General features: G+C 39.7%; 1 protein-coding gene across 4 annotated transcripts in view; it reads left to right on the top strand.

Annotated features, from left to right (window-relative positions):
* Positions 1-25,174, top strand: part of NALCN (sodium leak channel, non-selective) — a 232,194-nt gene that overhangs the window by 171,490 nt on the left and 35,530 nt on the right. For all 4 annotated transcript variants that reach the window (XM_074562155.1, XM_074562147.1, XM_074562164.1 and 1 more), the window contains 5 exons: positions 12,650-12,723; positions 22,753-22,854; positions 23,293-23,362; positions 24,651-24,742; positions 24,906-25,028. In XM_074562155.1, the coding sequence (XP_074418256.1) occupies positions 12,650-12,723; positions 22,753-22,854; positions 23,293-23,362; positions 24,651-24,742; positions 24,906-25,028 (461 nt within the window). The remainder of the gene's footprint in view (positions 1-12,649; positions 12,724-22,752; positions 22,855-23,292; positions 23,363-24,650; positions 24,743-24,905; positions 25,029-25,174) is intronic.

Below are 25,174 nucleotides of genomic sequence, written 5' to 3' on the forward strand. Positions count from 1 at the left end.
GGAAGGCCACAGGAAGAAATGAAACGAATCAAGCCTAAATGGACATCATCTACTCTAACAAGCACAGCAGAAAAATTGGATAAGTTATTAAATGACAAGCCTAGGGGTCAGCAGAGCTGTGCCAAATATCGCTAATGATGGATCTCAAACACTGTGCCAGGGAAATCAGGGTACATGTCTACCACGTAATGAAGAGAGAAATAGAGACCTTAAACTTGTCCCAGACACACAGATAAGTCCGCAGTGTGCGATGCAGAGCTGTGCAATGATTCAGTAGATCTGTTTGCATGAATGTAGTTTAGGTATATTAAACTGCAACCTTAATTCCTTCTGCCTGCTGTTCACAAAAGTGAATTGTTATTGTGTTTGAAGATAGAGGAATACATAGCACAGTTTATTCAATGAGATCTTGCAATATGAAAGCAGAATGCTGTGTTCTTTTCAAATTTTCACTTCCCTCCAAGAGCAAATGTGCATGATCTGACTTTCATTTTTGAATTGAAATATGTGTTTGCAAATCGGTTTTGCACTATTCAACCTGCTTTACGCACATACTTTTGGATTCCCATGCCTCAAGGGTAGAATCAATGATAAGTAATATTTCTGATAAATGTAGCTTAAAACAAGGTATTTACACATTCCTATTAAGAAGGAGAAAGCACTAGGAAGGATTTTGTGAAAGTAATTGCTCTGGCTTTCTATAGTTACAGTTGCCAAGGCAACCTCATTTTTGGATGAACAAATCTTCTTAAAAATATCTTATCCTTAAAACAAGCTTGGAATGACTGGTTGCACTTAACTATAAATCCTACATGCATACTTTGCTTTTCTTTGTAAAAAAAGAAACTTGACCAAACATTTTACTAATCCCAGTATCTAGTAGGATGCATTCCCACTGCTCCTGATAGCAGTGTGATGGCTTCAGAAACTTTCCACATCTTTTTTGCACTGTAGTTAATGAAAAAAATAGGTTGGAATCAAAAGGTGGGATTCTGCTGACAGATTTGACTCTGTCCTTCCTTTACAGTGGCTGAACTGTGGCTAGTTCCTCCATTTTCTCCTGGACTTATATCAGTATTTCTGCGTTCCACACCTGCTGAAGTGATAGGAAGTACTTAATACATACATTCCCTTATTTCCACTTCAGCAACATTCTTTTCTTCTTTCTCTAAAAATTTGCCACTATATATATATGGTGTTGGTTTTGTCTTCAGAATCAGTCTGACTCATAATTTGTGCAGATCGATAAAGCAGTTCTCTTATGTAATGGGTAAGTCTTTTCACTATTATAATTCCCCACTTCCTTGAAAAGATGTTTTAGGTTGTAAAAGGGGAGTAAATTTTCATTGCATTCTTTCTTTTTTTAAGTTATTTTACCTTCTCAAAATAATTGAAAAAAATACTTATTTGTATGTATTACCATAACCATAATGAAAATTGGTTTGAAATTATTTTCATCAATGCCAAATCAGAACAGCAGCTTCGGAAAACAGATTTCTCTGCTATACTCCTTTTTTCTAGACAAGTCTGTGAGTTCCAGAAGTTTTTCTAACTCTTCCAAATTTCGAAACTATTATCAAAGTAATAAACTAATCAAACACTAATATAAAAAATTACTTTTGGATACCTAAATGCCCTTTACCTCTTATACATCCCCTAAGAGTTCTCTCTCGATGTGTGGGGTCTGAGTGGGTGTGTGGAGACAGGTTCATTCTTCTACATCTAATGCCAGGAACACCTGGGCTATCTCGTTTACGGATGCTTGACGGGCAGCTTACCATGATGCTTTGGTTGAGTTGTTTATGACTACCTGTAACTTTGTGTGTAAAACTGGAATTCTCTGGAGTTCTCGGAACCTAACAGTGCTGGAAATGCAGGATGGTCATTTTTTGCTCTCAGCTTGAGGTCCTGCTGAGCAAGTTTTCTTAAACCCATTGATCTTGCCACTGACCTCTTCCACTGCGTGCTGAGCTAGTCTGTCCTGATGTGGTCTGCAGGCCATGAGTTAAAGAGCTCTGGGTATAATTAGAGATACCAGGACTGTCCGGGTTGGTGAGGATACCCCTGTAGTAGTAGAAGGTACCATGAAGATACTTTCTGGTGACACAAGGAAGGCTGCTCAGAAAAAGTGCAAGTATAAGGAGACAGTGCTGTTATAAAATTGAGGGGAAAAGTATCTTAGGAAAGGGTTAAAAGATGAAAAGAGGGTGTTATGGTATTAAATGAACATTGTAGTTGTGGAAGAAGGGGAGTTTTAGAGACAGAGAGGGAAGTGTTCTTTTATACTTCTACATTTGTATGAAAAGTATTCACAATATGCTGGGAATTTCCTTAGCTAACCAAGATTTCAGTAAATTCTTGGATAGGAGAACTGGATGAAATACGGAAACATATAATTTTTGTGTGAGAGGGTGCATGAGAAGAAAGGAAGTTGGCAGAAAATAAGGACATCTCACTGTGGTGGCTCTCACAAGAGCCTGAGGGCAAGTTTCACAGCAAGTTTCGGGGGACAAAGAACTAAATAAGCTGTAAGATTTACAACAAATCATGTGTCCAGTAAAATACAGCGGAGGTGGCTGTAGAGCATTGGCTTTGGCTTCTGAACTTCAAGACTAGAATCAGAGGAGCACAGAAAAAAAACCTCAGAGTGCTTTCCTAAGAGACATACAACTTTTAGCAAGCCCTGCAGAAAACTATTGTGAGGAGGACACTTCTGAACTGGTTACTTATCTTTGGCCGCACAACACAGCACATTGCTGCTAAATTAAAGTCCAAAATGGATAGGCTCATGAGAAGAACTTTGAAAATGCCTATGGCTCAATATGTACAGATACCCATGTGCATGTTTACAGCAGTGGCACAGCAGGAGTGAATTACAAAACAAAGCAAAAGAGAATTTAATATATCCATGTATTTTATAGTTCAGACTTCAGGCATCTCCCATTTAAATGAAGGAATATAAACAAACCAGCTCCCTTATTTATGCACTTGTAAGACTAATTGGATAGTAGCAAATATATTTTCTCTTTTCTGTCCTCTTTATCATCCTGTTTCCTTTCCTTTCACGTGTATGAGTTTTGTTTTTAGTTCTGCAAGCAGTGAAGTTAGTAACCATTCTTTTTTTCCAGTGGGAGCAAAGATCCATCATTAAGATCTAGCTCCTGTGAAAGCTGGACCTCCCACACCGTATACCTCTCCCGTCGATTTCCTGCTAACAGCAGAATGACGGGAGGTCACGGTCAGAAAAAGAGCTGATCTCAGAGGTAACCATAGCCATTACTGTGGAGGACTATGAATTAAGCAGCAGACCTCATGCTGGATTCTGCATTCTTTGGGGAGTCGGAGCACCAAGGTGATATGTTCATAATGACCTGTGTTGCCTTGCAGGTGGGCTGCTGAGCTTTGCACCCGCGTATTTTAGGCTATTTGCCTCCATTCCCAGATATGATCCTGCTGATATCCATTAAAGTTAGATGGGATGGAACATAAGCATCAACCCAATTATAAGCCTCATCCTGGAAGGGCCTCAGTACTTCCTTGGAGATGACCCTTTGGTTTGTGTCGAAATCATTATCTCTTGACACCAGTTAATGATTTTAGCTGTTTACAATTTCACATACAAATTCAACACACAAGGTTGTCCATAACTTTTAACACGTTTGGTTAACATCATAGATACTCTGTTTGTGAGCTGCTGAGACATGCCACCTATTCTTGATAGGTTGTTGTTTAATCTGGCAATTTGTTCCAGCATGTCTTTTTCTGATCTGTGCTCAGCTTCTTTCATTAACTATTCTGTTTCTTGTGAAAAGAACCACGCGTATTCTGAGAGTTATCTGAAAGGACTATTCCTACAAGAAAGTATTTGTGATTGTAAAAGCTGAAATAGCCTTTCAGCTTTTCTAAGTATTGAAGACAGAGTGTCCCAATATATCTTTCAGAAAATCATCAGACATGAAGACATAGTCATAAACTTTATTTGTATTTTTTCCTTCATAGAAAAGAATCAAGAGTAGAATATTTATTCATAAATTGTCATTTCCAGAATTTCTACTTCTTATTCTAATAAATGTGTGTCCCAAGTTAATCAGCCTCTTCTGAATTTTATTTTGCGCATTCTACCATGCAAAGCACAATATTGGCACCAGAAGTACAAGAGCATTCTGTTGTGTTCCTGATTATTATTTTCTCTAAGCAATTTGAAAGAATAATTTTATCACATTAATTTTGAATATAACAAAAAGTAACAGTGTAATTGCAATTATTCCAAGTAGAGAAGATTATTTATTTTTAAACAGTAAATACTACATTTTTTTCTGAAGTACTTCTTGCAGAACTTTGTGCATAAGTATAAACAAAAATCATTCAAACTTTATCTTAATCTCCCTTTACTGGGTACCTGAGTAAAACTCTGTCCTACAATTTCACTTTCCATATACTGCCTGTTAATTAAACACAGCCGAGTGCTTCAGTCTTACCTATTTATGTCATTCACAGAATATTGCCAAAATCTATCTAGCTTCGACATTCAGAAAAGTCATTAAAACAATCTACCTGCTGGAATGAGAATGGCTTCTGAATCCAGCATTTTCTTCCTCATTACAGTCTTGATTTTCAAAGAAAGAAGAGCATTTTTGTCCCATGTCTGTTCTCATCAGATCTTTCTAATGAAGTTAATATATGTAAATGCAGTGATATATTCACAGTTTTCTGAAAATTCATCAGGAGAACTCTTTGTCTATTTTGCATGTTTTAAAGATTTTGTTTATTTTCATATAAAATAGCTATGTAACAAAGTCCCTATGTCCCTGTGTTTAAATAATCAATTTACAGAAGACGACACTTTCTCATTAAGTATTTTACCACATACACATCTTGGTTGGTAATGATCAACTTTTCTGACCATGTTTGCCTTCAGAGCAGAGAAGACGGAACTGCAATAGTAACAAGACTGTTCTTGTTATGGTCTGTCTCTGGCTCCTGATGATTTTAGATTGCTTTATTGCTCTTGCCTCTACATAGTGTGTTCAAAATTCTGCCTGGAAAAGAGCAATTTTCAATTACATTCTGAGAGAAAAGAGGCTGGGGACTGAATACTTTGCCATTTTCAAAGTGCCATAATTCAGCATTTCTTTCTGGCATTAGCTTTCTACTTCATTATTTTTGCACTAAAAGATTTCAAGGGTTTGATACAAAGGCCGTGAAGATGCATTAAAACAGAAGGGGCTGATCATAGTCCTCCTGTTCCTTCAATCAAAAAAAAAATCAGACAAAGCAAATTTTTTAGGGCTCCTGACAGAAAAGAACATGCATTAGTTTGGAGTGAAGGGAGAGGCAATGAGGGGCTGCGTTATAGAAAAGCCCTTCTATTTGAGCCTTGTACTGTCCCTTTCCCTGCTCCTACCAAGGAATCCAGACCTCCTTCTCCAAGCACTTCGGCCTCCCTCACCCTCTCACAGGACTCGTTCACAAGAATTGATTAAATATAGTCATGATCACTTTGTTCTAGTGAAGGTAATTTTATGCATGTGCTCGTACAAGCAGGAGTAATGTTCTTCCTTGTTCCCCCCAAGTTACCTCCCACTTGAAACTCTCACTCCATATCAGTCTTCTTCCATTCCCAGTCCAGCCCAGCCTGGCAGTCCTTTCTTCCCTTGAGCCTCAAGATCCCCAGCTCAGGGTGTGGAGTGGAGCCGCCTTCTCCATTGCTGTGCACCCAGCAGAATGTATTACAACCCCACAGCAGCTTGGGCAGGAGTCCTCACTGCCACCCTGCTCTTGGTTGCCATGAGTAGTCTACCCAGCCCCCTTTACTAACTTTACCCAAGGTCTCCCTGGCTCCTGCATTGGGTAAAGATAGAAAACAAAAGAAAACAAACCTATCCAAGTTGCGCTTGCCAAATAATCAGAGGGAGGGAGCACCTGTCCTATAAGGACGGGCTGAGAGAGTTGAGGTTGTCCATCCTGGAGAAGAGAAGGCTCCAGGAGACCTTATTGCAGCCTTTCAGTACTTAAAGGGAGCATATAAGAAAGACGGTAACAGTCTTTTTAGTAGGGCCTGTAGCAATAGGACAAGTGTTAAGGGTTTTAAACTAAGGAAGTGCGAATTCAGACTAGTTATAAGAAAGAAATTTTTTACAATGAGGGCAGTGAAACACTGTAACAGTTGCCCAGAGAGGTTGCAGATGCCGCATCATTGAAGGTGTTCAAGGTCAGGTTGGACAGGGCTTTGAGAAACCTGATCTAGTTGAAGATGTCCCTGCTCATTGCAGTGGGCTTGGAGCAGATGACCTTTAAAGGTCCCTTCCAACCCAAACCATTCCATGATTCTATGATTTTATGAAAATCCTACCTGTTAAACCATTGAAAGAAAAAAACTCAGATATACCAAAGGGAAAAACCCAAACATAGTATGATAAGACATAAAAGAGAGGGATTCTTCTCCCTACCTGGAGCTGCTCCCTCAAATGTCTGAGATGGACTATTATCATCCCCTTTAAGTCTTTGGGGGGTTTATGAGTATGCTAATATTAGCCTTGTCCACATCCCGAGACTTAATTGAAAAAGGGTTTTGGTTATGAAAGGACACATAGATTTTCCAGGCCAGTAGTCAGCTAATTAGAAAACGTGGCTTTCCTTTAGAGACAGGCAGCAATCGAGGGCTACAAAAGGAATTAAGGCTATTTCAGGTCAACGACTCCCAAGAGTTAAGGAGATTATGCCCACTTTTCATTCTAGACATCTGATCAAAAGGGACAGCCCTTGACTGCTTGTGGCACTTATCTAATCCTAGACCACTTTCTCGACTCTGTAGCAAGCCTGTTTCTTATATAGAACAACCTTGCCAAGGGTTGTCCAAATGAAAACAGTTACTTCTGCTTTCAGAGAGGAAAATGGACTAGGTGATCTCTAGAGGTCCCTTGTAATCGCATCCTTTATGATTCTGTAGTCATTAAGCAAAGTTTTCAAAAGGGCTTAAGGAATTCCCCACTGATTTCTATAGGATTTAGTCATCTACCCTGCTTAAATTCTTTTGAACATCTTGTTAGGTACCTACCAACAAGTTGCAGTCTGGCCTTCCATCACTCTTCGTGTTTTTGTCACATTCGTTTTGAGAGTCTGATCTCTTCAAGCGAAAGATGCACAGGCAGAATGTTGTTGAACAAATAATAACGTTTGCATTCAAGAGGCTAGACAGAAAACTCATGTGGGCCAAAAACGTCCTATATTTAATGGAATGATCAAGCTTTGAACAGACTCTGTCCAAATATTTCCTCACTGTTTCTTAAAATTCACTCTGATGTAGTGCTTATGGTACTGAGTCTTCATATTTTCCCTAGAAGCTGTACATGTTTAAATAACAATGTAATACCTAACAATCTGTTCATTCTACAAGTCTACATTACCTATCAGTTGGCATCCAACAAATTCCAAACTGAAACAGAAGCTTTGGATGATTTTTTTTTTCCTTGCTTGGAATTTCTGGCATGGTACAGCAGACTCTTCCCATATGGTCCTGCAGTTGCCTGTAAAAGATTGCTGTCAAGAGCACCAAGCTAAAATTCCTGATTTTCATAAAATGCTTAAGAAATTACATTAGAAAAATATATTCCAGGCATACTTTTTTCCCCCATTGTCAACCAAACATTTCAGACATGTATATCTCATTATTTACTTATGACCTTGTCTCACCTTGTATTGCAGAACACCTACCAATGCTTGTCTCTTCTGCCAGCTCTGCAGTGTTCTGATACAAAAATAATACACTACATCACCACAGTTTTTACCTGTTGATAGCATACAATTCTCTGTCAAATCCACGTTGAAAACAATTGCTTTATGCAGTGCTTGCTGGGGTTTGTGCACTGCAAACACGTTGCTCGCAAAATCTATCAAAAGCTTGATAATGAATAGCATTTCTAAAAACCACTGAGCCATATCTTAGCTGTTAGAAAATGGCATGGATCTCCCCGAAGTCAGCAGTGCTGTGCCAATACATCTAGGTCCACAGTCATTAGCTTTCATCTAGCAAAGGTATCGTCCTCTGTTGCTTTGCTCTTAATCTTATGCCAAAGATATTCTTTTTCCAGGGTAGAAAGCCTGGAATTTTAAAATGTACTACCAAGTGAGTATAGCAATTTAAAATGTCTGCAGTACCGTTCCAAAGCAGCGGGTGGCACTTGCAGAGCAACAATGTTCTGTGATTTAGTTTCTTTTACAACAGTTAGGGTGGTTTATTGCTTTGTCCTTGTCGGTTTGGACAAATGGGATTTCGTAGGATGTAGCATCTGACAGCACTGAGTTATTTTGTCTGCCTGAGGTCTGTCCTGCCAACAGCAGCAGTGGAGGGGACGAGGTGCCGAAGTGCTAGCGCTTGTGGACAAAGCAATACCTGCAGATTTCCTAGTTCTGTGTCTGCGGGCACATCTGTGTAAATAAATTCAATGGAGTGTGGGAATGAAGACGTGAGTTTTATTCATGGTTTCATAGGGGCACACGCTTTCCATCTTTAATCTAATCCAGGAAATATTATTGGTAATTTGCTGACCTGTCACAGCTGTCCCTTACAGATTAAAGTAACCTGCAGGAGTTCTTTAAAATGTGTTCTTGAAAACATATTTAACAGGAATCAGATGCTGTTAGGTGATTTCAGGACAGTGTCTTATGCTAAAAAGATAATGCTCTATAGCAGAAAGCTGCACGGCACTTATTTCTGCACTGAGCGTACTTATAGGCTGCATAAAGAAGTAAATAAATAAATAATGTCTAATAAAGATACACTGAGGGTGTCTTCACAGTACGTCACAATCTGTAATAAAAAACCCAGCAGGCTAAACAGGTATACCATAAAATAACCTCAGTAGAGTATACTGTACTTATTTAATTCCACATCATCTGATTGAGTGGTGTCTTTTGTACATTAACACTGATAATAATTTCCTCTGCAACATTCAAGAACTCGGCAGGTATCACAAGTTTTAATTGCCAGCCACCTCCTACACCAGCATGTGGCGTCTAGGCATTATTAAACAAAATACTGATGATCACCCCCATTTGCTGTTTGTACAGTTCCATTGCATTTGCCTGGTGTGCTATGCAAATTTGGGAAATTAAATGGGAAGCAGTTTGGTTTATTTATCTAATATACAAATAAGGACATGTTTTAAAAATCTATAGTAATGTTTGATTTTCTTCAACACGCATATTGACATATGTATGTTGCTATTTGACTGACTGCTGACTCCTTTAAATATGAGAAACGGATCAATCATGCATATCAAAAAATATTATTTTGGTTTGCTTTTTCTGGATATTTTAAATTTAAGATAAATTTACCAGGCTTCTGCTGAAGGAAGGACTCCTAAGTCCTGAAGAGGAATGAGGACCATCACCTTCAAAAGCCATAATCACTGGAAGTGCCTAGGTTTTATTATCAGTTCCATTTTGGACCACTGAGATCCCTAGGCCTCAAAGTATAGGATCTTGTGCATGCTCATGTATTCTTGGATTAAAGAACTGGATACCTGGCTCCAATTTAAATTCTGTCACAACACAGAGGCAGGCAGGTTGGTAACAAACCTTCAGAACTTCACCTAAGCCTCAATCCATTGGGTGTGCTTGGACCATGGTCAATGCCCAAGGACGTACTGCCTCAGGTGCAAGTTTCATAGCTAGTCCTTCTGAAAAAAAGTACAGGAAAAATAAATGCACTCTTTGCACAAAAAACCTGGTGCAACACCCTGTGTTCTGGTCCCTTTCCCCATCCCCGTGACTTCTCAGTCATTTATTTGTGTAAGCATCACAGAATAAAATTCACGAACAGCTTTGGGAGTAGGAACTAGAGCCCAGTCTTTTCTCCCCCATCTCAGTAGCTCCAGACACAGGCTCCTTCCTATTGCTTCACTTCACCTCTCTGGCTCTGATGACATTGCACCTCTGGCTGCGCAAATCTCCAGCAGGCGACTAGGGTGTTCATTGAAGGCATCAAAAACAGGGGGTCAAATCATTTCCAGTTGAGGTGTGAGAGGGATTTAGCAGTATGCTTTTATGCAAAACACACCCCACTGCCTTCTCCTTTGTTAGTCTTGCTGCCCAGAGGGAGGATTCAGCAGTCCCTGGTAGACATTATGTGCCAGACGTTAAGTAACACTTGGTGTAGACCTGCTAGCAGCTTTCCTTGAGATGTTCTTCCGTGCTGGCACTAGATGGTTTAACACTTGGCCTGGGGAAGCACTAACTGTATCTGTACAGACGCCCAAAGGTCTTTGAAAACAAGTTGACTCCTTGCTCCCGCTTTCCCAGGGCACGTTCCCTTGTTGACGACCTGGGTGAATTTCCCTGCTTGGGCCACATGCTTCATGCCAAAGTGTTTTCACACCTGTTTTTAACACCTAAAAAAATTGGTCTGTGCCAGATAGGGAGCTGTAGACAAACTCAGGAAAAATTATTTGCTTTTTTCTGAAATTGGATGAGCAAAAACTGGAAATTAGGAAGGAAATTAATGCTTTCTGTGTTTGAAATATTTTCATCTTCTAAGATGTTAACAAGCAAAGAATTGTTATTAGAAATAAATGGACATAACACATTAGTAGGCAGCACACTTTTTTCCCCTGAAGTTTAATGTAATTGCAATTATTCTAAAGCAATAATTTATAACAGGAAAAAAATAACTGAAACAAAAAAGTTGTTTTTCCACCTTCGTTATTCCCATAAGTTTGATGTTCCTAGTTGAGCCCTAAAAAATTATTGGATAACACCTTGCAAAAGGATAGATACTCCTGTGGTTTAGAGCTTGCTTTCTGCAATCCTGATAAGGGGAAAAATCAGTTATCCGGGATTCCAGTTACTAATCACTGACATTAGAAGAAAAAAGATGTGAAAGAGTAACCATTGCTTTCACCATTTTCAGTTCTATCTAAATCCATAATAAAGTACCATGCTGAAAAATTCACTAAGCCTGTGCTGAGGTACCGCAAATGAGTTAAAACCTACAGAAGTATGTTTCAATATATGAAATATTTACCCCTACACAATAATGATATATCTCAAACTGTGATTTTCAGTTTATGTTAACCATATCCAGGTAATGGAACAATTTTTTGGTTTATTTTCAAATATTCAACAATTCTGTTACTATTTTTTTAGTCTTACCTGAAATTCCAATGCCTTATTTTCCAAACCACACTCTGAAGTTTTGCATACTTTATTTCAGTTGTCCAGTTGCAGTTTTTTTTAAGAAACCCACAGAACGTCATAATAGTGGTGTTTTCAAATCATTTATGTTCTTACTTCCACAGACTGTACAGAGATGGGTTAGGACTTGACAAAGGTTAACAGGCCACGCTTGAAAACTGTTGGGTTGAGTTTGTAGCTTACTGTTACAGGTGTGGCTTGAAAAGCTGTAGCCATTTTATTAAGGACAGCCAGTATAATTAACAAGTTTTAAGGTATTTTGTAGGCTTCTGTTTTTCTACAAAGTAAGACATCTGACTGTGGATCAGAGTCAATCTGAGGCTTGAGCGAAGTTTGAGCAAAACTGTTTGTCTAGTGACTTTGGATTTGAGGTGGTGTTTTGGAAATCTATTACTTACATCCTTAGGTCAGACACAGATCAATTAAACAAATCTGATATTTATAACAAATAGTTTTAATGCAATGGGCTTAAAGATTTCATTTCAGATCGATCAAAAACAGGGCATGTGTTGCTAGGAGTGCTCAAATCTCTCTCAACCATTTCCTTCAAGATAATGATCTCCAAACAGTTGACAGAATTAAGTTTTACAAGGTGCCAGAGTCTTTCTGTTAAACACAGGTGCAATTCCTCAGCTAAATTCTTCAGCTGTGATTTGTTCCTCGATTTGGCATGTTCGTTACTACTTGCCTTGGAATTAAGTGCTATTTTTTTCTTGTATCCCAGTCCTTTCATTTAACGTCCAGCAATTCCTTTTCACAAGAATATGCCTAAAACACTGTTCATGACCGGAGGCAAACACAGGCACATTTTGCTCATCACATTTTTTGCTCTACATCAGAGGCAAAAAAAGGGGAAACAAAGGATAGTGAAGATGACAAGGACAAGAACAGGCAGGCAGGCCTGGTTTCAGGAGAAACAGGAGACCTACTTCCATCTCACCTAACTCTAGGCACTGAAATGAGACAGCTACGCTTTTTTAGCTGGCTCTTCTGTGTAGTCAAGGCATCTCCGGAGTATGATCCAGCCTACTCAAAATCCAAAGTGAGGAGGATTAGCAAGGATCAAGACAAAGGTGTCACTTGGCCAACCAGAGAAGAAAAGAAATCTGCAATAAAGGGAATAATATTAGTGCTAATCAACAAAACTGTCTGCTTCTTTGCACCCAGAGCTAGGTAACGGTTGGAATAGGGAGGCCAAAAGCTCCAAGATAAGGCTAGGATCTTACACATTCCTCAAGGAATTTTCTCCGTGTCACCATTTTGATCTTTTCCACCACCATTTTCCTGGAAAAGGGTACCTGTGCCACAAAATGTGAAAACCAGCTTTATGATAGAGAACATTATGTGTTTAATTTTAAATACACTCAGCATCATAATGTTTCATTGGTCTGTCAGATTGCACGTGTTATATTTTATGGCAATTAAAAAGTACACTGTCTTTTTCTTAATTTTATAGCTCCGTAAATCTGTTTTCAGCATCAGAGCAAGAAACCTTCTGGAAAAAGAGACAGCAATCAATAAAATTCTAAGGTAAGAGTCAGCAGTGATTTGATATTGTTTTGATTGTCATCTGATTTCTCATAACCTTGTTTACCACAAATGTTACTGTATGCATGATATTTATTATAGTGTATCCTTTTGTAGTACATCGATTGCTGTCATTATCAAAGATAAATTGCTCTTTTCTCTGGACATGCTTTATGCTTGAACAGCAACAAGAGAGAGACTGTTCTTCTTCAGTATGTATTTGTGGTGGGTTGACCCTGGCTGGAGGCCAGGTGCCCACCGAAGCTGCTTTATCACTCCCCTCCTCAGCTGGGCGGGGAGAGAGAAAATATAATGAAAGGCTCGTGGGTGGAGATAAGGACAGGGAGATCCCTCAGCAATTACCGTCACAGGCAAAACAGACTCAACTCAGGGAAATTAATCTAATTTATCACCAATACAATCAGAGTAGGATAATGAGAAATAAAACCAAATCTTAAAACAACTTCACCCCAACCCTCCCTTCTTCCCGGGCTCAACTTCACTCCTGATTTCTCTACCTCCTCCCCACCAGCGGCGCAGGGGACAGGGAAGGGGGGTTGTGGTCAGTTCATCACATGTTGTGTCTGACGCTCCTTTCTCAGGGGAAGAACTCCTCACACTCTTCCCCTGCTCCAGCGTGGGGTCCCTCCCATGGGAGACAGTTCTCCACGAATTTCTCCAATGTGAGTCCTTCCCACGGGCTGCAGTTCTTCACAAACTGCTCCAGAGTGGGTCCTTTCCATGGGGTGCAGTACTTCAGGAACAGACGGCTCCAGTGTGGATCCCCCATGGGGTCACAAGTCCTGCCAGCAGACCTGCTCCAGCCTGGGCTCCTCTCTCCATGGGGCCACAGGTCCTGCCAGGAGCCTGCTCCAGTGTGGGCTTCCCACGGGGTCACAGCCTCCTTCGGGCATCCACCTGCTCCAGCATGGGGTCCTCCACAGGCTGCAGGTGGGGATCTGTGCCACCGTTAACCTCCGTGGGTTGCAGGGGGACAGCCTGCCTCGCCATGGTCTTCACCACGGGCTGCAGTGGAATCTCTGCTCTAGCACCTGGAGCACCTCCTCCTCCTCCTTCTTCACTGCGTTTGGTGTCTGTGGGGCTGTTTCTCTCACATATTCTCACTCCTCTCTGTGGCTGCTGTTGCACAGCATTTTTTCCCCCATCTTAAATGTGTTATCCCAGAGGCTCTACCACCGTTGCTGATGTGCTTGGCCTTGGCCAGTGGCAGGTCCATCTTAGAGCTGGCTGCCATTGGCTCTATCAGGCATGGGGGAAGCTTCTAGCAGCTTCTCACAGAAGCCACCCTTGCAGACCCCCTGCTACCAAAACCTTGCCACACAAACCCAATTCTGTGTCATGCGGGAAGATCATTTTTCAGCTCTTTTTACATCTTCCTTCTAAATTAACCAAAAAATATCTCTTCATAAGCAGAGACAAAATGCCATTTTGCCTAACGAATTCCAGCCTAGTTCTTGCATATATATGCACATAAACATTCACAAGGGTTGTATGCTAGAAAGCATAGAATACAGCTAATCTTATTCCAAGTAGCAAATGTACAATGAAGAAGACTTCAGAACTGTTGACTTCTGTGGAAGGATTTCCTGAATGTTTTAATAATGATCACTCATTTAGGTACTCCATATGGAGCGTGTACTCAGCCTCACAGTAAGTGAATAATGCACTCCTAAGTCTCCAATACCCATTTTTAAAGGCATCATATGGATATTAACACGCTGCAGCTTTTTGTGCCATTATTGGTTTTACATGAGAATGACTATCATTGATATAAGGTGCGTTAGCAATGCCAAGAATTTAGAGATCATTCTTTTTTTATATTTACATTCTCACCAAAGCAGGCGCATCTCTAGCATATTGCGAATGACTGGTCCGAGGTAAATCAGCAGTGTAAGCGGGAATAACTGATCTGAGAAGTACAGCTGTGGGATTAGATTAAGTATGGCAGTGTTTTATGAGGAGCCATGCTCTAGAAATTCAGTGTGTTTTCTGAATTGTGAAGTTTCTTGAAAAGCGTCTTGTGATTACATGCCATTTGAGAAATATTACAGCTCTTCAGTTCTTTTTGATATTCTATAAGAATACAGCACAGGGAGAAGTGTAGAAATTAACGTGCAACTTTATCTGTCTTTAAACCCATGGTAATTAAAATATGAACAATTACTAATTCAAATGAATGCTCTTTGTCAAAATATTATTGAGAAATGTAACTACAAGACTATAAGTATTCTATTTTAACAAAATTTAGGACTCTATTTGTAAGCATTTCTTTCAGTTATGTGAATGTGCCTTGATTTTACAGGCATTACTGTTATGGATAGATAAATACAAGTCGCTTCGTCCTAATCAAAAACCTTTAAAAATATGGATTTAGATACAGGGTTCATGGCAGTGTTTCAGTAAAACATTTGCAATTAAATTCTATGTTATATTACAGCTGTGACATGTTATTGACACCTCTGGGGTTACATGAATGTCAGTTTGTTTGGCATGTTTCTTATATTATTCCACAACGGAAACATGTAGACATAGAGAATACCCTGCTGGTTTATATTTAAAAAATTTGAAAAACCTGTGACGTCTGTAGGGGGCTACAGTCTTTCTTACTCAGAAGAAAAAATAAAGTCCTGCAAATCGAAATTCAGAATTCTGATTGGTTCTTCTGTCAGCACAGAACTTTCTCCTTTTCAGGGGAAATCTGAAGCAGAGTGGGAGGAGAATCCGAGCAAACTGTTGTTTGGACTTCACTAAGTTCTCAGAGGGACCAGGACAAGATCAGAATTCAGTCCTTCCAGTTTCAATCCTGCTGATTTCCACTCGGTCCTTTAGAGCACGGCTTCTGCCAGAGTTTTGTATCTGGGAGGACTTCCCATTTATTCACCTCTGAATTCCTCTGAAGAAAAGTGTGGGTGGAAAAATAAATTTTCGTTTTCTAAACTATTAATTTATTTTAATTAAACTACATAGTATATTAATTTAATCTATATTTACTGTGTTTTCCCATCTACTTCCTGGGTCATCAGTGATGAACTTTTGAGGAGCACAGGGAAAAGGAGGGAACTTCTGTCAAGTAAGAAAACGGTGTTCATGGTATATCTGGTGGGAGTGCTGACGGAGAGCATTGCCGGTGATGGGGCTGCTGGTCCTGAGTGCTGCCAGTGTTTCCGTGTTGATGCCAGTGTTGGTGCAAGGGAATTTTACAAACAGAGAAAGACGTGATAAGAAGGGAAAAATTTACAGCTGAAACTTTGGATTCAGGGAACACAGGGAAAACTCAAAAGAAGAAAGATTCTTTTTCTTATTTTTGCTTTACTTGTAAGTGCTGTATACTCCTTGATAAAAGTAGCCGAGTCTCAGATTTTTAGAGCATCTGACAAAAGAAGAAGTGGCGTTTATGCCAAGAACAATAAGAGATAACTCAGGGTGTCCTTTCTGAGAAGATTACTTCTTGCATCTTCTTATTTTTTGTCTACCTGAATTAAGGAGCATTTATCTAAAGCAATGCCTCTGCACAGTAAAGCTGCCCATGGGCAACTTCAACTTCATCGAATTCCTGTACTGAAAAGAGAATTTTAAGACTGTTCTAGCTTAAGTCCACCTCTTATGTTCCACCCCCCCTGCTTTTTAAACCTTGTCAAATTATATTTTAATCAAATTCTAAATGTTTCAACATAACCAACCACATAGAAGGAACAGGTACCTTCATGTCTCTCTTATGCATCTTCTTCTCTCCAAACCTTGTTTTTCCCTTTATACTCTGAACTGCAGCTTGGCATCTTCCCAAGAAGAGGAAGAAGGGCATAAATAGCCCTCAACCACCCAGAGAGAGATTTCATACACTCAATCCTGTCTCACCTGCTCATCTGACATTACCTTATGCAGCAAAACGGAGGTCTCGGGTCCCTTCATTTTCCTGCAAGTTTCTTACTGCACTCCAGGGGAGACACCTGTTTTCTGAAGATCCTTGCTCGGAAACCAACCTTCACCTTGCCGCCTTGAGGTCTTGGTGCAGTTGGTCCTGGGAACAGAGTCAAGGATGGAACAATGACTGTCCTGTTTTTTTTGACACTGAGCAGTGGTTTGCATCACCCCTGCCAGTGTCAGTGCACAGAGAGGCTTAACTCCTCACATAAATCCATTCTGAGGTGGGGGCTTCACCCTTCCAAGGAAAATGAAACAAAACAAAAGTGAGTTACAGACAACTAGAACAACTATTTCAAAACTCAATCATATTGAGTAGCACCTCTGAGTTACAAACAGCACCATTTCTTTCTGAAAATTATGATGCATTTCCCTTAGCAGAAATAACCACTGCCTCCAGCAAATTTAATTCCTCCTGCATATCTTCATTGTTTCCCACTTTTCTCTCCCTGTCTCTTGCTATGGGTACTGCTTTTTGTCCTAAAAGGAAGTTTTGTGCCTGTAGTTCTTCTGACTCTCATTCCTTCTGGAATCACTGTCTAAGAGTAGATGTCTAGTCCTTTATTCGTCCCACTGGCTTTCTGAAGTAGAGAGGGTGGAGAAGGTCCAATCAAAACATTGGGTATAAGTCTGTTCTCTCCAGTACTGAGGATAAGTTGTAAACAGCACAGAGTGGTGGGGAAATGGAGCAAATTAAAAGTAGTCTCACATAGTCCAAAATATAATCAAAGTATCGGTGTCAGTCTCAGGGAAGGGCACGTGGAGCCAGTTGCCCAGGACTACGTCCAGGCGGTTTTTGAGTATCTCCAAGGATGGAAACTCCACAACCTCTCTGGGCAACCTGCACCACTGCACTGTCACCCTCACATAAGTGTTTACGCCTTTATTTTATAAAATACAAGGGAAAACTTAAAAGTTCTCTGGTCTGTTGATAAGAAAATCAAATTCACCAAAATGACAAAAATTCAGTTTATTATAAAATATATACTGTGACTGTTTCGGAAACTAATCTTTTTAAAATAGGCAGCGTGTTATTTGCTTTTTGTTACAGCTGATGCTATAGTCAAACTGTAAAATGATAGGATTTTCACTGTTCTTGTCAAGATTTGTCTGATGCTTTTGTGGCCCTGAGGAGATAACAGCTCATACTTAAGTGGAACTTTCAGTTTCATAAGCAGCTAATTGAGTGAAGTGCATTTATCATATGTCTGAAGCCGAATGCTGCCACGAGCACATCTTGGGGAAAAAAAAATAATTGCTTGAATTCCATATCCAGTTCTACTGATTTGCTAATATGCTAGAAGATAATTCAGAACTGTTTCATACAAGTATTTCTGCAAAATACAGTGATTTTTTTTTTTCTGCATATTAGAATGAGCAAGAAATGAGATTACTTGTGCTTCTAGGAAAGTTATAAAGTTAATCTCTGAATAAATTAGCTCTAGAGACTAATACAGCAGTATAATACCCCACCTCTCATAAGAGAATGAGCAAATATTTTCATTAGTTTGTTTAGCACAGGAACATGGATCGTTTTGGTCGGAATGGAACTTTGATGACCATGTTGTCATCGAATCATAGAATCATTTTGGTTGGAAGAGACCTCTAAGATCATAAAGTCCAACCCTTAACCTAGCACTACCAAGTTACCACTAACCACGTTCCTCAGCACAACATCTACACGTCTTTTAAATACCTCCACTTGGCCAGCTGCCCACTTCGAGTAGGACTGTTGCTGACCCTGGAACAGATCAGCTTTATGTCTTCCAGCTACTCTGGTTCCAGCATTGCATTACCATACCCTTGAGAGAGGGTTTTTCTGATGTCCAGTCTGAATCCTCCAAGCCACAGTTTCTGGCCATTGCTTGCTGCTCTGTCATCTCACAGTAACAAGAGTTTAGCTTCATGCCTTAACCTCCCCGTCACCAAAACAAGCAAGCCCAGCTCTCTCAAGTCTCCCTGGAGGTCATGTGTTGTAAGCCGCCAATCGCTTGTACTTGCACCAGTGTTCCAGCATCCCTCTTGGAGTACCCAGAACTGTGTCCCAGGTGCAGCCTCTCCAGCTCTGAGGAGAGGAGGTGTAATAACTTCCCTCAACCTGCTGGATACACTCCACCTTAATATAGTAGGCAGTTTGCCTTACTGATGGCAGGAACACATTCATCTAGTTATCATCCAGATAACTCCATCCCATCCAGACCCAGTGCACAGTGTAACTCCCAGATCTTTTTCCTCAGCCAGCCACTCCACAGCCTGCATGGATGCATCGAGCTATTCTGCACCGGGTGTAAAACTTTGCACATTTCCTTGTCCAATTTCCTGAAACTTTTGCTGACTCAGTCCTCAAGTTTATCAGGATCCTTCTGGTTTAATACTCTACCATTCAGTGTGTCAAACACTGCTTTTCCCTTGTCCATATAGCCAGTTGTTTCATTATAGAAGGCGTACCTTTGGTATCCTTTATTAGAAATTTATCTGCATTAAATAACTGATAATAGTCAGTTCTAAATCACTTGCAGCAAGTTTCTCTGTATATATTTTATGTTTTCTCTCTTAAGATTATGATTTCTTTCTTCATGATTGTGAGGCTTTGATACTACGCATTTCTCATAACAAATGTTCCAGGTAAGGTCAGTTTATGAGGTGCCAGGCATACCGTGCATTTCTCAGAACAAATATTCTAGTTAAGCTCAGATGATGATTGGCATCAGGAGCAAAATCCAGACTTAGTCACCACCTTCCTAAATCTCCCCAAGCATATAACATCATTGGATTTCACCTGCCTCCTGTAAAGACAAACAGAAAGAAATACTGGAATGCACACATCCATTGGTAAGAAGTTACTCTGTTTTATGGGGTTTGTGCCAAGTGACCACCATGTTTTAGATCACTGTAAAGCATTGTTGTGAAGTAGAGTTAGGGGGCTGTGGGGTCTCCAACACTGCAGGTATGGAAAAGGAAGTTAAGACAAGCATCAGCCCAGAATAGTGTAGATATCATTGATCCTGCTTTAAGAGAGGTGATAGACTAAATGGCCCTTTGAGGTTCTTTCTTCTCCATTGGTTCTGTCAATTCCTCTGTAATCCAAGGAAAATAATTATTATACAAACATCTGGTAGACAAAAAGCTGAAACAGCAAAGTAAGACTGACAATGAGAATACAAAATGGCTAAAGGAAAGAAAGTATGCTACCATAGTTCAACAGTCTGAGCAGACACTGAAGAAAATAAATGACTATTTGTTTTTTACTTTAGAGACATAGGGAAGGAAGCAAGAAAAAACACAGAAAAGAAAAATCATGAATTACCCAGGTTGCATTAGTACTTCATTTTAGTTTACCAGTCACATTCAGATTTCCTTAAAAAATAGTATATTTTTCCCAAAGAAGAGTAGTGTAGCTGTGATGAAAATATGCCTTTTTGTTGCTATTCAAACAGTGCCTTATTGAATTAAATTTATAAAATGAAAGAGCGAAACACTAGAACACCTATCAGGTGGACTCATCGTGAATCTTGGGTTGTCATATTTAACCATATTTTCCAAGTTAGATGCAAGTATAATGAGAGCATAAAAAGATTTAGGAAGGATAGAGAGTCATAGTGAAAAGCGTGCTGAATCACGTTGATAATTGTGTGTTTTACTGAAGCACACCACGCTGCTGAGACTTCAGTGTGAGCACGTTTCAGGGAGAACAAGAACAAAAGTACACAGTAAACTATGCAGTTACTACAGAACACATAAATATTCACTCATTAAAATAATACAGAAAAACAACAAATCCATGTTATACTGGGATGCAAGAAGTTGAGTAAACACTTGTTGTGGAGAGGATGCCTCCCTAAGAAGTCGAAGAGTGAGCCATGTGCACACCGGCTGCAAGAGACCTCATAATATTCATGAGAGGTATAGTATTTTGAAGTAGTGATCAAAGCATTTAACATTTTGCATTAGCTCAAAGAATGTTACTTGAACACTCTGTTCACTACTTATTTTTCAGGGGTTCCAAAGGATGAAAGAGTTTCAAGGACTTCAAAAGTCTGGACCTCATAATTGTTTGCAGGTAATGAAAATTCTGTAGTATTCCAATATAGTATTGTTCTGTAGGCTCTGAACCTGTAGACTGGCTTTCTGATGACCTACCAAATCGCACTTTCATTTTCAGGTTTTTTAATTCCATTTGTGCTTTTCAAGGCAAATTTAGAGCATGTAGTTTGCAGCTGCTGGACTGTGTTCAGAGTTCTGCAGGTACATAGTCCAGAAGATTGACAGATTTCAATGTACTTTTCTAGCATGATAGTATGATTTTTAGTGATGCCACTGACGAGCATTCTAAGCTTCTCATTTTTGTTCCAGATTTCACTTTGGATCCCTACTCCTGTCATTGATGTGTTTAAATCCAAAAGAACGAGAAATAATGAAGAAGAGTGAAAAACGAAGTCATAGAAAGGAAAGAATGTGCCTGGGATGCCTTTTGCCATCAAGCATGGTCATCCCATGCCATTAAGGATAGCATTTATCCAAGCTTTACATGAGACTGGTGAATAGAGTGGTCACTCCAATAGCATGCAGGTTTTTTTGTGTTTTCAAAAAAACCATGGAGATTCTATTCATTAAAAAGTATTAAATATTACCAGCTGGGTCTTGTGAGAGTTTCTCTGAATGATTGCATAGCACAAAATGACAAATAAGGTGTACACTGTATAAACTTAAATTGCAGCATTCGTGGAAAGTGAAAATATTTTTCCAGAGTTGAAATTCCATGTCTTAGCCATCAGCGGAGTTGTGTGAGCTCTTTTATTGGAAACCTCTCTTTTTCTTAAGCGAATCCATATCATTGTAGCCAGCAAAATAAAGATATGCATGCTCTGTTTATCTGCAGCACACTTACTAACCAACAAATACTAATTTCTGCCAAAATAGTATAAAATGCGTTTGCCAAAACTCAGTAAAAGCAAAATGAAGCAAATGAGCAAACAAGTGAAAAAACCCACGCGACAAAAATGCAGCAAGTTCAATGCATTCCCAGAGAGCAGTCATTTCATACTACAGAATATCAGCAATGTGCAGCTTTTCGTTTCAAACCATATATGGTCCCAGTTATGCAGAAGAACACTCAAAGATACGCTGTTTAAGTCTTGAATGTGTACATAAATATTTTGACACCTATGGCCCTGAAAGGGAGCTGCCTCGAGTACTGTGTCCAGTTTTGGGCCCCCTCACCACAGAAGAGACATTGAAGTGCTGGAGCGTGTCCAGAGAAGGGCAACAAATCCGGTGAGGGGTCTGGAGAGCAAGTCTTATGAGGAGCGGCTGAGGGAGCTGGGGTTGTTTAGCCTGGAGAAAAGGAGGCCGAGGGGAGACCTTATCGCTCTCTACAACTACCTGAAAGGAGGGTGTAGAGAGGTGGGGGTTGGTCTCTTCTCCCAAGTAACAAGTGATAGGATGAGAGGAAACAGCCTCAAGTTGCTCCAGGGGAGGTTTAGACTGGATATGAGGAAAAAATTTTACACTGAAAGGGTTATTAAGTATTGGAACAGGCTGCCCAGGGAAGTGGTTGAGTCACCATCCCTGGAGGTTTTTAAAAGACAGGTAGACATAGTGCTTAGAGATATGGTTTAGTGACGGTTTTTGTCAGAGTTAGGTTGATGGTTGGACTAGATGATCTGAAAGGTCCCTTCCAACCTAGACAATTCTATGATTCTACCCTAAAATGACAGCTGTACTTGTACTATTCCCCTCTTTATTGCTGAGCAGCTTGTTTTACTGATGATTAGTGCATTGCTTGACCCCTTCCACATTTAGTGAAGTCTTGGGGGACCATAAATTCTGCAGCAAACTGAAAAAAACCTCAAAGATGGGCCTTGCTAAGGCGCGGAGAAGATTCATCAGGTGACGGGTTATGTTGCAGAGTGGGGACCATTGCCTCGGAAATATGTTTTCATGGAAAGTCCATTTTTGTTTTATTGTTATTGTCCATTAAGCTGTGTACTTGCTTCCCAGAAAGCCAAGCTGATTTGTCTGAACGTGCTACCTGAAAAATTATCATTTATACTGAAAACTCTGTGTCCTTATCATTATATTTCCTCATAGGGCCTGCACTAGACAACGCATGCTGAGCGGATCCTTTGAGGGGCAGCCTGCAAAGGAAAGGTCAATACTTAGTGTCCAGCATCATATACGACAAGAACGCAGGTAAACATGGACTGAAAGGATGGCTTAAAAATATTGTTAAAATAAAGGTGACAAAAAGAATTAAATTTGAGCAATACCTAACGTGTGAAAAACTGAAATGACTTACTTGTACAAAGAACTGAATTCTACATTCCTCATTGTAACCATAATGAAATTCATTGTACTGTATAAATGGAAAAAATGCCTTTTTATTTCAAATGTCATTTCCTTCGCCGACTATAAAGCTATCAATTTAAACATCAGAAGGAAAGAAATTGGCTTATGTTAGACCGGATTGAAAACAATTGAAGAACATATAAGCTTCTGATGTTAGCGAGAGAAAAATGATAAGAATTTGAGATAGTGGGTGACTGGAGAGCAGTGCTTTATAATGGCCATCCTATAAAGGTCAAAATTTCATCTTGAGCTGTATCGTTAAATTGATTATGATTGTTTCAGGTCACTGAGACATGGTTCCAACAGCCAGCGGATCAGCAGAGGAAAATCTCTTGAAACACTGACTCAAGATGTAAGTCCTCCTAGAAATGATGGTTTCAGTTTGAGAATATAAGAAATAAGAATGTGTACTACGTAATAAATGCTTGTGTAAGATTAATGTCTATCTTTGATGTTGTTTACAATTTGTCTTTTGAAATCTCGAAATTAAGTCATAAAACAAATACTGTAACTGCATTAGAATTATCCTCAAAATAATTGACATGGTTGTTGCACTTATAGACTTACCAATTTTGAAACAACTTGCTGAGATAGATTCACTGAAGCTGTAGACACTACATTAGGAACACAACAATTGCTACCCAGGATACCTTAAAAAGCCTTACTCTGGAATTACACAAATCACTCAGGCTGGCAAAACAAGATTTCAAAATTTCCAATGGAAGTTTGACAATATTTTTCAAACACAAAAACTGTCAGACAAAAGGACAGAGACTAAAAGGGAGAATAGTAATCACGGATTTCACTGCGGTGTAGTTTCATGCGGTTAAGGGCATTTTCAGTTCTGCAAATTCATAAGGATATTTTGTGGATCTCTGTGACTATGCAAATTCAAAGGGCGATATTAGTCCCTCCGTTTGCAAACTATGATAGTAATTTTCTAGATGTGCTTCATACTTAAAAACAACTGCATAGGAAGTAATTAATTAATTACCTTAGCCGGTGTCAGGAAGAAACTGTAGGTTAGTAACCTTTTAAAGAAACTATGGCTTTGCTTGTGTCCAGTAGTAAGGGTAACACCCAGCATTATCCCACCAGGAGTGCTCCAAAGACTCACTTAACTCTGAATAATAATTCTGATTGTACCCTCCACTGCCTGAGCTCAGGCAAACGTCCTCCCCTCCCTCCCTCTCCTCCCTCCCTGCGCTCTGTAGTCACTAACTCATGTTTTGCACAACTTGCCGCCCGGCAGCACGTGCGGCAGGCTTGGGAAGCTGAAAGGGTGTCGAAAGCCCTTTCTTTCCCAGTCTTTGCCCTTAGTAACTTTGATGGTATTCATTCCGGTTCAGAGAGATCCGCTGAGCTTACAAAACCTTTGCTTTTAAAGTTAAAAGTCGCATTGGATGGGACTTCACGCATGAAATTAAACCTGAAATTAACCTTGATGAAAATAAGCAGCCTTGTGCTGTGGGTAGAAAATACTGTACAAAACGCTTGACTGAGTTGATGTGCAGTGCATTTGGAAATAAAGATTTTTCATTTGAATCTTTCTATGTAAAATACCGTATCTTGCTTTCATCTGAAACATTAAAAAACACCAACCCACAGACCTCATTTAAAAGGAATCGTTTTGCTTCTAGCACTCCAACACAGTGAGATACAGAAATGCACAGAGAGAAGACAGCGAGATAAAGATGATCCAGGAAAAAAAAGAACAAGCTGAAATGAAAAGGTATTTAAAAATTGAAAGTCTGAGTGCACACTTTTCTGTATTAATTATTCTCTGTATGAAGTAAAAACTATCAAGTCATGATGAAAAACGAATGAAGTGTAAGTGATGTTTTTGCCAAGTATAATGCGTATCACTTAATAATTTACATTCTGTCTTTCAAAAGGAAAGTCCAAGAGGAGGAGCTGCGAGAGAATCACCCATATTTTGATAAGCCACTTTTCATAGTTGGTCGTGAGCACAGATTCAGGAATTTCTGCCGAGTGGTGGTACGCGCTCGCTTTAATGCGTAAGTTGATTCCACATCAACGGCTGGTTCAGACAAGTGCTTACTTTTATGTCCTCAGAAATCTAGGTCTAACTTTCATTTTAAAAGGAAACTGCATATATATAATGTGGTCACCACACGAGCTGGAAGTCATATATGGTATGTAT

The sequence above is a fragment of the Larus michahellis genome, chromosome 1 (assembly GCF_964199755.1).
Source record: "Larus michahellis chromosome 1, bLarMic1.1, whole genome shotgun sequence".
NCBI lineage: Eukaryota > Metazoa > Chordata > Aves > Charadriiformes > Laridae > Larus > Larus michahellis.